The sequence below is a fragment of the Branchiostoma lanceolatum genome, chromosome 4 (assembly GCF_035083965.1).
Source record: "Branchiostoma lanceolatum isolate klBraLanc5 chromosome 4, klBraLanc5.hap2, whole genome shotgun sequence".
NCBI classification, from domain to species: Eukaryota; Metazoa; Chordata; class Leptocardii; order Amphioxiformes; family Branchiostomatidae; genus Branchiostoma; species Branchiostoma lanceolatum.
This window is the reverse complement of record NC_089725.1, coordinates 6,418,548-6,433,347: the sequence shown is the minus strand read 5'-3', so window position 1 is coordinate 6,433,347 and position 14,800 is coordinate 6,418,548. Positions and strand designations below refer to the sequence as shown.

Below are 14,800 nucleotides of genomic sequence, written 5' to 3'. Positions count from 1 at the left end.
CTGGAGTGGCTGCCATTCGGCGCTAACTCAGGTGACCTCAATACGACAATTGCCCCATGTGCGGCCAAAGGACTGTAGTTTTGAACCACTCGCACCGGGAAGGACCCCTACTTTTTTCGATAAGTGCGGTGAGTTCTTTAACGTGCTCGAGGTGTGGCTCTCCTCAAACATGGGACCTCCATTTAACGTCCTATCCGAGGGACGTCCCTAACCGAAGCTAGGTACTCATTTACACCTGAGTGAAGTGAGGAAAGTCATGTAAAGTGCCTTTTCTAAGGGCACAACGTAAACAGGACAAATCAGGGAACCCCAGATTCGAAACTCTGTACCTCTAGGTTCTGGGGCCAAACACCCTGCCACTGCGCCGCCACGATTACTGATGCTACATTGATAGAACTCTTAACCCTTGTCCTTTGGAACCCATATATATATATATATATATATATATATATATATATATATATATATATATATATATATATGGGTTGCACATGACAGAGCCTGTATGTGGGTCCCGTATGTGTACGGATTGTGGGTATCTTTCAGCTGAACGCATCACACCGCAGCGAAACACACCAAATGCGGAAGTCACAATGCCACAGCAGCGCAGAGAAAGTCAAGGGCCAATGACCTGATTAAGAAATCAAATTAATGAAACAAATTGTGGAAAAAACACGACGAGGGTTAGAATTCACCTTTTTTTTTAGGTCGTTCTTGAGAGTACCTGGTGGAATGACGGGAGTCAAACTCATGACCTGTCAAACTCTTGGCCATGCCACGCTACCAAGACATGAAGACTAAAACGAACCTAAACTCGGCTCCTTGATTCCCTCGGACTCCTGCTGAGGGGACTCCCTGTTGTCTTCTTCTGTTTCGTCCACATCTGCTGGGACTGCGGAGACCACATCGGGCTGGAGGACAGCTTCTCTCAGCACCTGCTGCTCCCCCTCCGGATCCACCTGCAAACCTCCCTGATTATGCAAATGTATGGCAGAAACAAATATTAAACATAGTGTTCCACACAGGCACTTTGTGTCCTTGGACGTCCTTCTTTTGTAGAGGACATCGTCAACTACATGTCTAGGAGAACGAAGCATGACGCTTTTTCGTTAGCTAGTAGTGCAATGCGGCTTCGTTAGGGCTCGCGTTTTTGGCCAAGCACACCAGGTCACCCCTTCTCTTCTCGATAAGTGTGTTGGTTCTTTTAAGTGCAGGGGTTTGACGTTTGAGGCTTATGCCTGAAGCTCCCTCGTACACAGAGCCGCCGGCTTTACGTCATCATCCGAAATGATGAATGCAATCCCTTACAACATGTCCGAGCTGGAGTCGACCCCTAGCCTAGGATCGAACTCGGGCCCTAGGATCTGTGATGAGTGTTCCCTATATTTTTGCCAAAACATCAACATAAGCTACGTGTAGCAAGTCAGGATGGATGATCTAATGTCCAATTTGAAGGGTAGAGTGATTATAAATAAAGGAGAGGAGGCAGGGTCCAAGGGTAAATAATCAAAGGGTCAGCAGATGAGCTTTTTAACTTTGATTTTCAATCATACAGCCAAAGACACAAACTGTAGATCCAGAATAAGTATGCATGTACTAATACCTAACTTCGAATGTAAATTTATGAGTTTAACATAATCCAGATGGCGAAGCAGTGGGGACATGCTTACTTCAGGACAACATGACCTTTCTCCTTGTCTTATTGTGACATTACTGTCATTTTTGTTTCCTTATAGTTAAACCAAGTACATGTACTAAGTTCTCTATTTCTCTTTATCACCTCGGCTACCCTTGACTTACTTGACTTATGTCGGGTGCCAGTCTCCTTCATCGATCACCCGAACCACTGTAGCCGCCCAGAAGCTCCTGTCCTGCATAGCCTTCCCCATGCCATCAGTTTGTATGCCAGTGTCTCTTTTAAGGACATCTATGTATGTTAAGGGTGGTCTTCCCTGTCTTCTTTTCCCATGTGCTGGGGTCCATAACACTAAGTCCGAGACTATTTCCCTGTTGTTTCTAAGGCAGTGTCCGGCAAACCTTAAACGTCAACCCTACTCTCTTTAAATGACTCCCTTACCTCAAAGAATGTCTGTAAAATGCTGCTGGCGGCAAGGTACGGGATCTTCCCTACAAATTCTAACAACTGGAGTGCACTCTGTCTCCGCTCTTCAACCACCGCTTCATCAAACCGACCTGGGGGAGAAACAGCCGAAAAAGGATTTAAGACTGAAAGAATAAATGTTTTTTTCAGTTTTATTTCATTTGCTTATTAGTCATCAAGGAATCAGGTACTATATCGCTTATTGTGGTAACTTTCTACAGGCAAAGCTATCTTAGAAACATTTATCATAGGCCAAACACCAACTTAGTTTTAGAAAGTTTAATTTTCAAAACTACTGTAAATGCAGAAATGTTCGCGGTGGTTTTATGTTCGTGGTTTTCGCCGTGAACTTTCAGTGCGAACTTAAAACCACTGTGAAACTTTTTTCCCACCTATGACTGTAGCGCCACTATTGTTTCAAAAGCGAATTTAAAACCACCGCGAACACTCCATTTTCTCACTACCGTGAAATAAAAACCATGCGAACTTTATGCATTTACAGTACTTAATCCTAAGACTTAAACAAAAATTTTGAAATAGATATCATCTTAACATACATGTACATGCACATGTTAATCTAGTTTATATACATTGCCATAAAGCTAAGGTCATAACTACTTGTACTCACCGAATATCTTAGCCTTTGCAAATGTTGGGAAGGGCTCAGATCTGGCCAGGTGTTTGTATCTTGCAAATAGAGCCTTGTGGAGCTTCTTAAAGTCATTATATCTCTTCCAAACAACTACCTGAAGACATACAGTAGACAATGGGATTAAGTGCAATCACAGATCTAGAGTTTAACCAGCCTTGATATTGGAGAGCAATATTGTGTTAAACGTTTTACGGTGGTTAAATTCTACATGTAAGATCGGGAGCATATTCTCCTTTAGTTTAAGAGAAGATGCCATTTAAGCAGACTATACAATGTTGCATGTCACTCTATAGAATTCCAATATGTAAAATATGAAAATCAATTTACAATGTATCTTATGATTGCTGCACTTTTATCTAAATCACTCTAAGTTACCCCACACCTACATGTATAATACAGTAAAAGGCAACGAATCATTAAGAGTGAATCTTTTTCTGAATTTCTCCTTTATCATAATTTTTAGAGAATATGGTCACTAGAATAAGACAGACAGATGCAGACAGATAACAATACAGATATGTACAATACATGACAATATATTAAGAGTTAATCTTTTTCTGAATATCTCCTTTATCGCAATTTCTAGAGAATATGGTCACTAGAATAAGACAGACAGATGCAGACAGATGACAATACAAAGTCGCGCTATACTACACAATCATGTATAAAATAGCAAAATGACATTTAAAAAAAGATCACAACATTTTGTAAGTGTACACGGTTGTTTTTCCCTAATTTGTGCTAACCTGTTTGCTCTGTCTCAGTATCTCTGTGGGCTGGAGGTGCGAGGAGATTTAGAAGAAAGTGATTTAGTGTGCAGAACAGGATAGGAACAATACATACATGTAGTGAGTCCAACCATACTAGTAATTGGAATAACAAAAGAACATCACATACTTAAAGGGACGTACCATGTATTGTAGAATTTGGTAGGCAAAAAGTACAAATACTCATAATTTGAAAAAGCTACATTCAGATTCATATATTTGTAACTTATTTGTAATTTATTTCCACCATATTTCCGTTATTTTGTCACATTGATAAACGACTAAAACATGCAAAATCTAGCTTATTTGCATATTATTTATGCCCCCCCCCCCAGAAAAAATATGCAAATAAGCCAGCTGTAGAATGCTAAGAGTTAGCAAAGATTGAGCGTCACAGGAAAATTTCCACAAGCGAACTAACTTCAGAACTTCACACGTTCGATCGCGTGTTCAGTGGTTCGCTGGAATGTTGGACAAACTGTCGGACAACTCAAGCAGCGGTGGGAATTGCGTATATAATTTTTTCGAGACATTTGCATGACACTACAAAGTTGCATTCATGCGTGATGAATATCGCTGTGCAGTGTAATAAGGTAGATTCAACTTATGATGTAGAAAAATAATCCAAAAGTTGAATTTTGTTTTATGTTCCGATTACAATACATCCCTTTAATGTCCACTAACATGATTTCACTTTGTAACATAAGACCGGGTGTATAAGGGGGGTGCAAAGTTATAAGAATGGAAGGTGCCATTACTCAGTGTATCTGATACCACTTTCAAATATATTTCGTCTTCTAATCTAATATCTAACTGTAAGGGTATAAGACATCACTGCTTACCGACTCTACTTTTTAAAAAAACATATTATCAGAAACAGAACATTAATTTTCCTACGCGTAACTAGAACAAGCTAAGACTAGTAAGAGCAACACACTGAAAAGTATAGAAGGGTGCAAAAGAGAAACATGATGAAGAACAGATGTTTGAAAGAAGGGTACAAACTACAAAATTCCTGAAAAAAACTGCAGCATTGTCTAATGTTTTGTGCATAGTATAAAATTGTCTCCTGCAGAGGTCCAATATACTGTAATTTACTTTATCTTCACGGTAGCAAAATTTCACGGTGAAAGGAAAATTGACATTTTCACTGAACTTTAACTTCACGGAACGGATGAGTTAGGGAATCATAGATAATCACAAAAGGTTTTTCACGGTGATGATAAGTTCACGATACAGAGGTGACCGTGAATACAGTGAACATAAAGTTACAGTGAAAGAAACAAGAATTACAGTACTTAAAAAAGCCTTTTCGAATTCATACAGAAAAATTTCTCTGGCATCTAGAAGAGAATTGCTTGATTGTATATTTTGTGAACTTAAAAAGGAAAGGTGTTGCAGAGACTGACTAGGTTTCCGAACATTCTCAAGATACTGTATAAATGACAAACTGGCTTTCAATACTGCAAGATTGTCAAAGAGAGACTCTTAACCATATGACCCATACCTTTAGTACAGAACAAAAACACTTCAATAAGCTGCTGTATATCAACTCTACTGCCAAACTTACCTCTGAGTCTGCATCTGCTTTTCCCCGGGGAAACGTCTGAAAGGAGAAAGCACAAACTGTTTAGAACCTTGGGCTATGCAAATCATTTTCCAAGCTGCATTCCAGTACAAATGTCCCAAGCAGACTGATGATGACCTCTTTGGCACTGAAGGTCTCCCCTAGTAGTTCTGGTGCACATTACCACAGCTGGCAACACTTCCACAACATTCAGACAAACTTATCAGGAAGGAGAGTTGACCCACAGGGGCAAACTTGTCCTCAGACTCTATGGAATGTTCCACAGCAGGATGTTGATGTGGAGACTGAAATGGGGCATACAGCTGTTGGGTCAGTCCATTTGAGCAGCTGGGGGGTCAAGCATTATTGATTTAGGATAAGCAGTAATCTGACACTGTAGATCGTTCCATCTCAGTGACAGGGGTATTTTTAACAAATTTGAAAAATCAATATTGAAACAAGAATGGAAGTTCCCCTTAGATTAAGTTTTTGATATAAAAATTAATCTACAGCTTCTCGAGCTACATGTCTGCTGTCGACAGACACACAAAAACACAAGCGGCACCTTAAACATAACCATCTTGGCAAAGGTAAAAACATTCTAGGGTTCCTGATAAATTAGTAAGAGAAATAATTTTCATATTCAAATTGCAAATGGAGTCAGGCATATTAAGGAGCACTCTTTTGTTAAAAGTATGTAAAAAGTAAGTACAGTCAGGCCAAGAATACAATTTACAGCAATCAAGACATACAGTACATAGCTTAGATTCAAGTTGCAAACATTCTCATTCATCCAGCCGTTAGCCACCCCTGCATTGATCTTCTGAATAGAAATGGACATTTGAAACCTTTGACTTCGAATCAGCAGGATACACTGGAGCATATTTGAAACCCCTTCACAGGAGTGCTTTCTGGGGTATAATGCATTGTTTTCTCCACTTAATCATACTGATAATGTTGCTGCTTGCACTTATCCTGCTTAGTCCACATCAAATTGATTTCTTGTTTCTGGGCATTTTGAAGGAAATAAATAGTTATGACAGGCTAGTGTTCTACAAGTACAATCTCACCTTTAATTTGTCAAACAATGTTACGCTTTTCGAGTGGCATATTATAAATGTACTTTCCATTCAGCACAATCAGATCCTCCATTGCATAAATCATATAAGTTGATCAACTTCTCTACCTAAATAACACAAGTTGTTCAAAGTTACTACCAGATGAGTATCAAAGTCTTATTTAGAATATCTGAGTAAAGAAGCTTATTGCAGCATTTCCTAATCACTCATGATGTGATTTGCATTTTTCATGTCTGTCACCTTTACTTAACTTCCAAATGAAATATAATTTACTGTCAATGCAATTATTATTTTTTCTCATTGATTATAATGCAAATCAGGTCTTTATTTGCATAATTTGCATCTGTCGATATTTGTCTCTTAATTGGTTACTTACATTTGTCAACCATGTGACATACTAATAATAGTCCTCACATGAAATGCTTTGGGTTTATAAAGTTTCCTCATCAATTATGCAAATCAGATCTGTTTGTGTATAATTCTATGCAGGTAGGTCAAGACAAAAACTGGATATTGGGCCTCCTGGCAGCTTTCCAGGGGTACCAAGTGGAAGGTCTAGTTTTCCAATCTCGTGTTTTGGACCAACTATGTTTTTAATTTTTTTTTAGTTGGAGATACTATAAATAGCTATGAAGTTTAAGGTCGATAGGAATCAATTTTGGCACAGGGAGATATGGTGGATTTGTGGGGGTTTGAAGGTTGCTGTTGAAATGATAGTAGGCCTTAAGTCACAAAATAAAAACACTGGCACCTTTATTTTACGGACAGCCAGTCGGAAACCAAGATTGCTACTACATCATATAGTACATGTAGTAAGCGCACAGCCTCACACCTATTAGCTACTCGGCAAGGTTGCTACAGTTTTCGTATGTACAATGTAGGTACAAGTTGAAGTAATGATTGAAATAATTAGATGATAATAATGCAAATCAGGATCTAATTTGCATAATCAATGAGGAAATTTTACAAATCCAATGCATTCCATGACAGGACTATTTAACCATGTGACAGGCTACTCAGAAATAGAGGATCATTGACAGATATAAATCATTGATATCAATACCTAATTTGCATAATAAATGAGAAATTCCATAGACTGTAAAAGACAGGGAATCTTATACTTTCAGCATTTGAAAGTTAAGTAAGGATGAATATCATTAGAGTCTTAGACATAGATTATGCAAATAAATGGCCTGACTGACCATGCAAAAAGTCTTATTGGCTAGAGCAATGTCAGCCAATCAGCGCTTCCTGCACATATGGGACTTCACACCGAAACAACCACTGACAGCATGGCTACCATGCTGAAGGTGGGTGACAAGTTGGGCAGAGTCTCAGTCAGTACTTGGTGTGTTTCAACATGCTTAATCATGTGGAGTTGAGCAAGGATTGGAGCAAAACTGGAGACCAAAACTAGAAACTTTTAGACGATATTGCAAAACATCCTAGAGAGGGTTTTAGTGAGTTTGACTACATACATGGCCCATAAATAATAACCTGGTTCACATTTTGAACTGAGCATATGCACTGTGAGTAATATATCTTTATTTGGGTTCATCACAATGCATGTGAAAGGGAGGGCAAAACAGGTGCCTACGCACCTTTACATGTTACCCTCCCATATAATATGCCACATCTGAACATGTTATGACGTATCGAGCATAGTTTAGACAAAAACTCTCTACAAGTCAGGGTCCTTCACCTTTGACCTCGTGCATGCGCAGTTCAAACAGTGAACCGGTTTATTCTAATGAATCAGTCTTAAAATATAACAATAGTCATAATCAATATTCAATTTTTTCTGGCTGAGGTTAGGGTAAGGCCGATCCTGTCAATTATGAAAAAAATCTATTGGATGACTGGACTATCAAAGGATGTAAGTAATGTAAGGTGTGGTCTAAATCTGATTGGTTATAGTTTTTCTTGGCTTCTGATTGGTTTCCAGCCAAATAAGTAGTCCTGTCAATAGTGCAAGGAAAATGCTTATTGACAGGATCACCCCGTCAAATGTGCAAAGAATAGTGTTATTGACAGGTTGATCCTCGGTCAATAAATAATTCAATCAATATTTGTAGTAAATTATAACACATACTGCAAGTGTAACTTTGTGTCTAGCAAAAGTAGCAATAAAATGCGATGTTTATAATTATTTTTGTACACAGGGATCTTACGCAGTAGGTCTAGATCTCACTTTCAGTGTAACCTTGTATATGGTGTAGCCTTTCTCGTGTAGTTGAGGATCTGACACGTCAAACCAGCGGATCCAACCATCGTTCTCTTTCCCCTTCCGCCCTGCCATTTTGGTTTGATAGAAAGGTCATAGGTTATCAAGGGTCATCAAAGGTCAACTCTCCCCCTTTTGCGATAAATATTTTTCTTGCTAAAGGATAGATCATGCATATGTTCATTGGCTTTATACTTAAGCATGAATAAAGATTTATTATTTTCTTTCATTATTCTCTTGCTTTTGTGTCTTTACTTTCGCGAAATGGACAGTTCATAGGACACAACTGTCGTAATATAATGATGTCGTAATATACGATTTTGTTTTTGACGTTTTGCGGCAAAGCGCCATTTTGGAATGAGTCATTTCTAACCGGTGACCTAAATTTGTCAGTGAGTAACGGGAATATTTTAGTTTTACCGGTTTATGCAGTCTATATTTTGGTGTATAAGCCGACCAAAAGCTCACAATGGGTTTGCTGACGATCCTGAAGAAGATGAAGCAGAAGGAGAAGGAAGTTCGACTGCTGATGTTGTATCTTTTAGTTGTTGACCAACTTGTGTTGTTGTTGTAACATTATTTACGTCGTTGTTTGAATGTTGGAAGTGGCTATAATTTGACAGGATGGTCCTGTCAACAGTAGAAACAATTGCACTGGTGACAGGATGATCCTGTCAGCAGACAGTAGAAAAAATTGCACTGCTGACATGACGATCCTGTCAATAGTAGAAAAATTTGTACTGCTGACAAGATGATCCTGTCAACAGCAGAAAAAATTGCACTGCTGACAGGATCGTCCTGTCAACAGTGCAAATTTCTCCACTGTTGACATTTTTTTCTGCCAGCAGTGCAAATTTTTCTACTGCTGACGATCATTTTGAAATTCTGAATTTCCTGATAAAAATCAATTGTTTACCAGCTATTCCTCCATATGTTTGAGATGAACAACTACACAAATGACTCATACTACTGTATGTAAAGCAAAAATCACGCTTGTCAGCGAATCAATGGGGTTTATTGAACATAGCAATGATTCAGTGTTATGACCAGTAGGAGGCGGGGTGTATTCTTTGTAAGGTCCGTTTCTCAAGCTCTCGGTTTGACTGACTCAATTTTCAGCATACAAAAAGAGGCAGTTGTGACAACAAACGGCTGTTACTTGCGCGTCAACCCAATAGTAACATACGCGTCGATCATGACTATGATCCTGTCAACAGTGCAAATTTTCTACTGTTGACAGAATGATCCTGTCAACAGTGCAATTTTTTCCACTATTGACAGGATGATCCTGTTTATTTTTACGGTAATAAATTATGTAAAAGTTCAAGAATTCTATGTCTGTGGGAGAGGTGCCTTACAATTACTATGTGTAAATGCATTGACATGGTCACAATGTCATCGTGTTTTTAAGTTCCTTAACATCATCTCAGAGGTCTTGATAATGCAGGAAAAACAACAATCTTGAAGAAGTTTAACGGAGAGGACATCAACACCATTTCACCAACATTAGGATTCAACATCAAGACTCTAGAACACAGAGGGTATGACAACATTTCTTGCAGTAGCAGTCCATTTAGTCTGTTTTTCCTGTCTTGACCCTTCTTATTTCTTTCTTCTTTAATTTTGAGGCCACCAACTTCAACTTGCTGAAGATTTTGTAGCCTATATACTGACTGTAAGGTTTGGACCATCACACACCGGAGCATGCCCCTACTCTTTTTCGAAAGGTGTGGTGGGTTCTTTTACATGCGAGAGGTGTGGCTCTCCTCAAACACAGGACCTCAATTTAACGTCCTATCCGAGGGATGTCCCTAATTGAAGCTAGGTACTCATTTACACCTGAGTGAAGTCAGGAAATTCCCCAAGGGCACAACGTTGGGGCGCATGTCCAGACATGTCTGGGGGCAACCCAGGATTGAACTCGGGTCCCCTTGTTTGACAGTTGGATATTCTTTGCCATACAACGCCACCCCTGGAAGCTTATGGTAGCTCTTAAGAAGTTACTAGTAAGTGATCTAAACTGATCCAAGGTTTCATTTTCACTTTCCAGGTTCAAGTTGAACGTGTGGGACGTGGGAGGGCAGAAGTCGTTGCGGTCCTACTGGAGGAACTACTATGAGAGCACAGACGGACTGATCTGGGTGGTGGACAGTGCAGACAAACGGAGACTGGATGACTGCAAAAAAGAGATGCAGGCTCTGCTGTTAGAAGAGGTACATATTGTACATAGCGAATACTACACGGTGTATTCCGTATCGCCCGAGGTACCGGCCCGACATGCAACCTGCGGTAGGGCCGGGACCGAGGGTGATGCGGAATACACCGTGTTGTATCTTATTTATGTCATACTCATACCCACCCAAAAAAACGCACATTTCAATGCGGAATGCACCTGAAGTTGAGAGTTCTGTGTCCTCGAATAAATAAAAAATCGTAACAACATCGATTCCAACCCCCGAATCCAGTATTAAAATTTTCGACAGCAGTACAACCGACGCACTCGAATTACATTCTAAATATTCCATGGAAGCCCCTGTAATAAAAGTAGAAAATTATCACACGATGCAGAACACCTGCAAAGGTTTTTGTGGCCCAGGTTTGACATAAATAGCGAATACTAGACGGTGTATTCTGTATCACCCTGGGTACCAGCACAATCACAGGTAGGATCGCTCGACAGCCAAAAGCTGAAGGGCAGTCCGAACTGCAGGAGAGCTAGGTGAAGGATGATGCAGAATACGCCATTTTGTATTTTTTTTAATGTCGTAGTCTCATAATGTCTGACAAAACACATTTTTCAATGCAAAATGCACCAGAAGTTGAGAAAATTTGGTATCCTCAGACGAAGACCGTGGGATACCGTAGTTACGAACCAGTCCACAACGCCCGTGTCTAATTTCATTATGACCCAGGTATGACATAAATGTAAATATTGTCTGAAAATTATTTTTGCATGTTAAACAAGGACAGTGTGGGTCACTTATTTCTGTGCACAAGGCACAGCAAGGTAATGGGGAGGTTCTGGCAAAGTCAAACCAAAAACATGTATTTTTGCAAAGGAGGTCACCCATGTGTCCATCACTGTGTTTTTCAGGAAAAGTACTGATATTCAAAAATGTGTATGTCTTAACTGAAAACGAAATAAAGCACACACCACATGTAATCAATAATCAATGACTCATTTTGGAAATATCCTTATTCATACAGTTACAATGTTAGCGTCTTATGCTTCCTTTTCCAGAGACTTGCTGGTGCCACCCTTCTCGTGTTTGCAAACAAGCAGGACCTACCAGGTGCCCTTCCCGCCCAGCAGATTAGAGAGGTACTGCAAGTACTACAGTCATTAGCATTTGGTATCATTGCAAGCATTCAATGGTTATACTTTTGGCATTGTAGGTGCCTTGTTATGTGTTCTATATGCCTTTAGAATCCCCTACAGACAAGTTCCCTGTTGTGTGTTCTATATGGCTTTAGAATACCCTACAGACACGTTCCCTGTTATGTGTTCTATATGGCTTTAGAATCCCCTACAGACACGTTCCCTGTTGTGTGTTCTATATGGCTTTAGAATCCCCTCCAGACATGTTCCCTGTTGTGTGTTCTATATGCCTTTAGAATCCCCTACAGACACGTTCCCTGTTGTGTGTTCTATATGGCTTTAGAATCCCCTACAGACATGTTCCCTGTTGTGTGTTCTATATGGCTTTAGAATCCCCTCCAGACATGTTCCCTGTTGTGTGTTCTATATGCCTTTAGAATCCCCTACAGACACGTTCCCTGTTGTGTGTTCTATATGGCTTTAGAATCCCCTCCAGACATGTTCCCTGTTGTGTGTTCTATATGCCTGTAGAAACTCCCCTCCAGACATGTTCCCTGTTGTGTGTTCTGTATGCCTGTAGAAACTCCCCTACAGACATGTTCCCTGTTGTGTGTTCCATATGCCTGTAGAAACTCCCCTACAGACATGTTCCCTGCTGTGTGTTCTGTATTGTATATGCCTGTAGAAATTCCCATAGACATGTTCCCTGTTGTGTGTTCTATATGCCTGTAGAAACTCCCCTACAGACATTTTCCCTATTATGTGTTCTCTATGCCTATAGAAACTCCCCTAGAGACATGTTCCCTGTTGTGTGTTCTATATGCCTTTAGAATCCCCTACAGACACGTTCCCTGTTGTGTGTTCTATATGGCTTTAGAATCCCCTCCAGACATGTTCCCTGTTGTGTGTTCTATATGCCTGTAGAAACTCCCCTCCAGACATGTTCCCTGTTGTGTGTTCTGTATGCCTGTAGAAACTCCCCTACAGACATGTTCCCTGTTGTGTGTTCTATATGCCTTTAGAATCCCCTACAGACACGTTCCCTGTTGTGTGTTCTATATGGCTTTAGAATCCCCTCCAGACATGTTCCCTGTTGTGTGTTCTATATGCCTGTAGAAACTCCCCTCCAGACATGTTCCCTCTTGTGTGTTCTGTATGCCTGTAGAAACTCCCCTCCAGACATGTTCCCTGTTGTGTGTTCCATATGCCTGTAGAAACTCCCCTACAGATAGTGGTGCGGATCGGTCCGGCCGGACCGGTTCCGGACTTGTAAAACGTTTCGGTCCGAGTCCAAAAAAAACGAAACGCTGAGAACCGGTTTTTGGACTTGTCAAAATAATTAGCACTTATGTACATATGTACATCCTCTGTTTGATCCTTAACTCTCTAAAACCTTCTATAAATCACGAAGTTTGCGATGGAAAAGACGCAAACATTTGTTGTTGGCTTCTGATATGGCCGCTATGGCCGCTATTGCCGAAATCAGGAAGTCTCACAACTCCTCGCGAGATCTGGGTGACGTCAAGGGAACCTAGCGATGTGATTGGCTTAGCCATGTCATGCGTTGGGGGACTTCCCCAATGGGCCCAGTGGCGGCCATGTTTGACCTGAGATAGAGAGAAGAAGCTTTGTTTTGCGGCCTTTGCCTGCAGCTCGGGAACATTGCGTGTCACAGGGTACAGGTCAGGTAAACACAATGCCGGCAGTATGTGAGAAAAATGATCCGGTGTGCCGGGGGCGTCAAAATATATTGCAAGGCTCTTGAGACGCCACCAGAAACAACCCGACATGTAGGTCACCACGCTGATTAGAGAGCATACTAGTACTTTTGTTATAAATATACACGTTGTTCTGACTGCAGACGTGTGTTTGTGTGAATCTTTCCCTAGTTTAGAGAATTTAGGGGGATTAACAATGGTAACAGCATCAGTCACATAATGTGACGGCAATGTTTGGTGCCGGACCGGACCTTACAAGTCCGGACCTGAACCGAAACCTCTGGACTCGAGTCCGGACCGGAACCGGAACGTGCGTTTCGATCCGCACCACTACCTACAGACATGTTCCCTATTATGTGTTCTCTAAGCCTGTAGAAACTCCCCTAGAGACATGTTCCCTGTTGTGCGTCATTTCCTCCTCTGTAGGTGCTTGAGTTGGATGCCATTACCACCCACCACTGGCTGATCCAGGGCTGCAGCGCGGTGACAGGGGAGAATCTCTTACAGGGCATGGACTGGATCATTGACGACATCTCCTCCAGAATATTTACCATGGACTGATTCAACATGAGTTTTGCTAGTTTATGAGTAAGATGAAATTTTCCTTGGATTTAATTGTGATGTGGGTCTCCCTGAAACAATTTTAGCAGCAGAATAATTTATTATTAAAATAAGTACGGTTGCTGTCACAGACGTGCACGGACAAAGAGACAGCCTAATTTCTCCAAAGAGCTGTCCTTTTAAAATTTACACACTCCAAAATTGTGACAGCTATAAGCAGCTGTAGTAATTTGGGAATACCAATGATTCAGAAAATCCAGATGCTCTTTCTCAGTTACTGTATTCATTACAGAAGTAATGTACTACTGGAAAAGACTGGAGTTTCTCATTGTCATTGCCCAGTTGTTTTGAAGTATGTGATTTGTATATCAATGTGAACTTGCTGCAAAGTGCATCATGTTTTATTCCAAATGTTTAAACTTTTTCACGATGACTGCACAAAACCAATGTTAGTATCAAATGTATTGTTAATATATGAAATTAATGTTTTGAAAGGTTACTTTTATCTCAGTTTTACATTTGCCCACAGTTTGATGCAGATTTTCTTGATTTATTTTATAGGAGTAGTCCTCAGAATGAATATTAAAACTAGAATGATTTTTCATCTTGGGGATGAAGAAAATATAAACAATGTAGTTGCAAGAAAGAGGTGACTTATGGTGAACAAGTACCCTACACTAAGGATGGTGTCATTTGTCTAGCAAATTATTTTCTGTCTGATTCCAGTCACTAAGTTTGTACAATAAATTCTTTTATTCACCTCCATATTCTGCTGACTCTTGTAGAACACTTGCATATTTTGACCTACCAAC

At 40.2% G+C, this 14,800-nt stretch overlaps 2 protein-coding genes across 2 annotated transcripts in view; one reads left to right on the top strand and one right to left on the bottom strand.

The window, feature by feature from the left end:
• The window catches only part of LOC136434135 (ribosomal protein S6 kinase delta-1-like), a 28,249-nt gene extending 19,774 nt beyond the window's left edge, over positions 1-8,475 (bottom strand). Inside the window, exons 1-6 of the mRNA XM_066426900.1 lie at positions 8,358-8,475; positions 5,091-5,126; positions 3,500-3,529; positions 2,730-2,847; positions 2,078-2,193; positions 809-971 (exon numbers count right to left, since the gene is read on the bottom strand). Coding sequence (XP_066282997.1) covers positions 809-971; positions 2,078-2,193; positions 2,730-2,847; positions 3,500-3,529; positions 5,091-5,126; positions 8,358-8,465 — 571 coding nt within the window. The 5' untranslated portion in view covers positions 8,466-8,475. The remainder of the gene's footprint in view (positions 1-808; positions 972-2,077; positions 2,194-2,729; positions 2,848-3,499; positions 3,530-5,090; positions 5,127-8,357) is intronic.
• A 315-nt stretch (positions 8,476-8,790) lies between these two features.
• LOC136432349 (ADP-ribosylation factor-like protein 2) lies at positions 8,791-14,753 on the top strand. The gene is made up of 5 exons (XM_066423548.1): positions 8,791-8,924; positions 9,821-9,931; positions 10,441-10,603; positions 11,632-11,712; positions 13,854-14,753. Exons 1-5 carry the CDS (start codon positions 8,860-8,862, stop codon positions 13,986-13,988), a joined length of 555 nt encoding a protein of 184 aa, XP_066279645.1. The 5' UTR covers positions 8,791-8,859; the 3' UTR covers positions 13,989-14,753.
• The last annotated feature ends 47 nt before the right edge of the window (positions 14,754-14,800 follow it).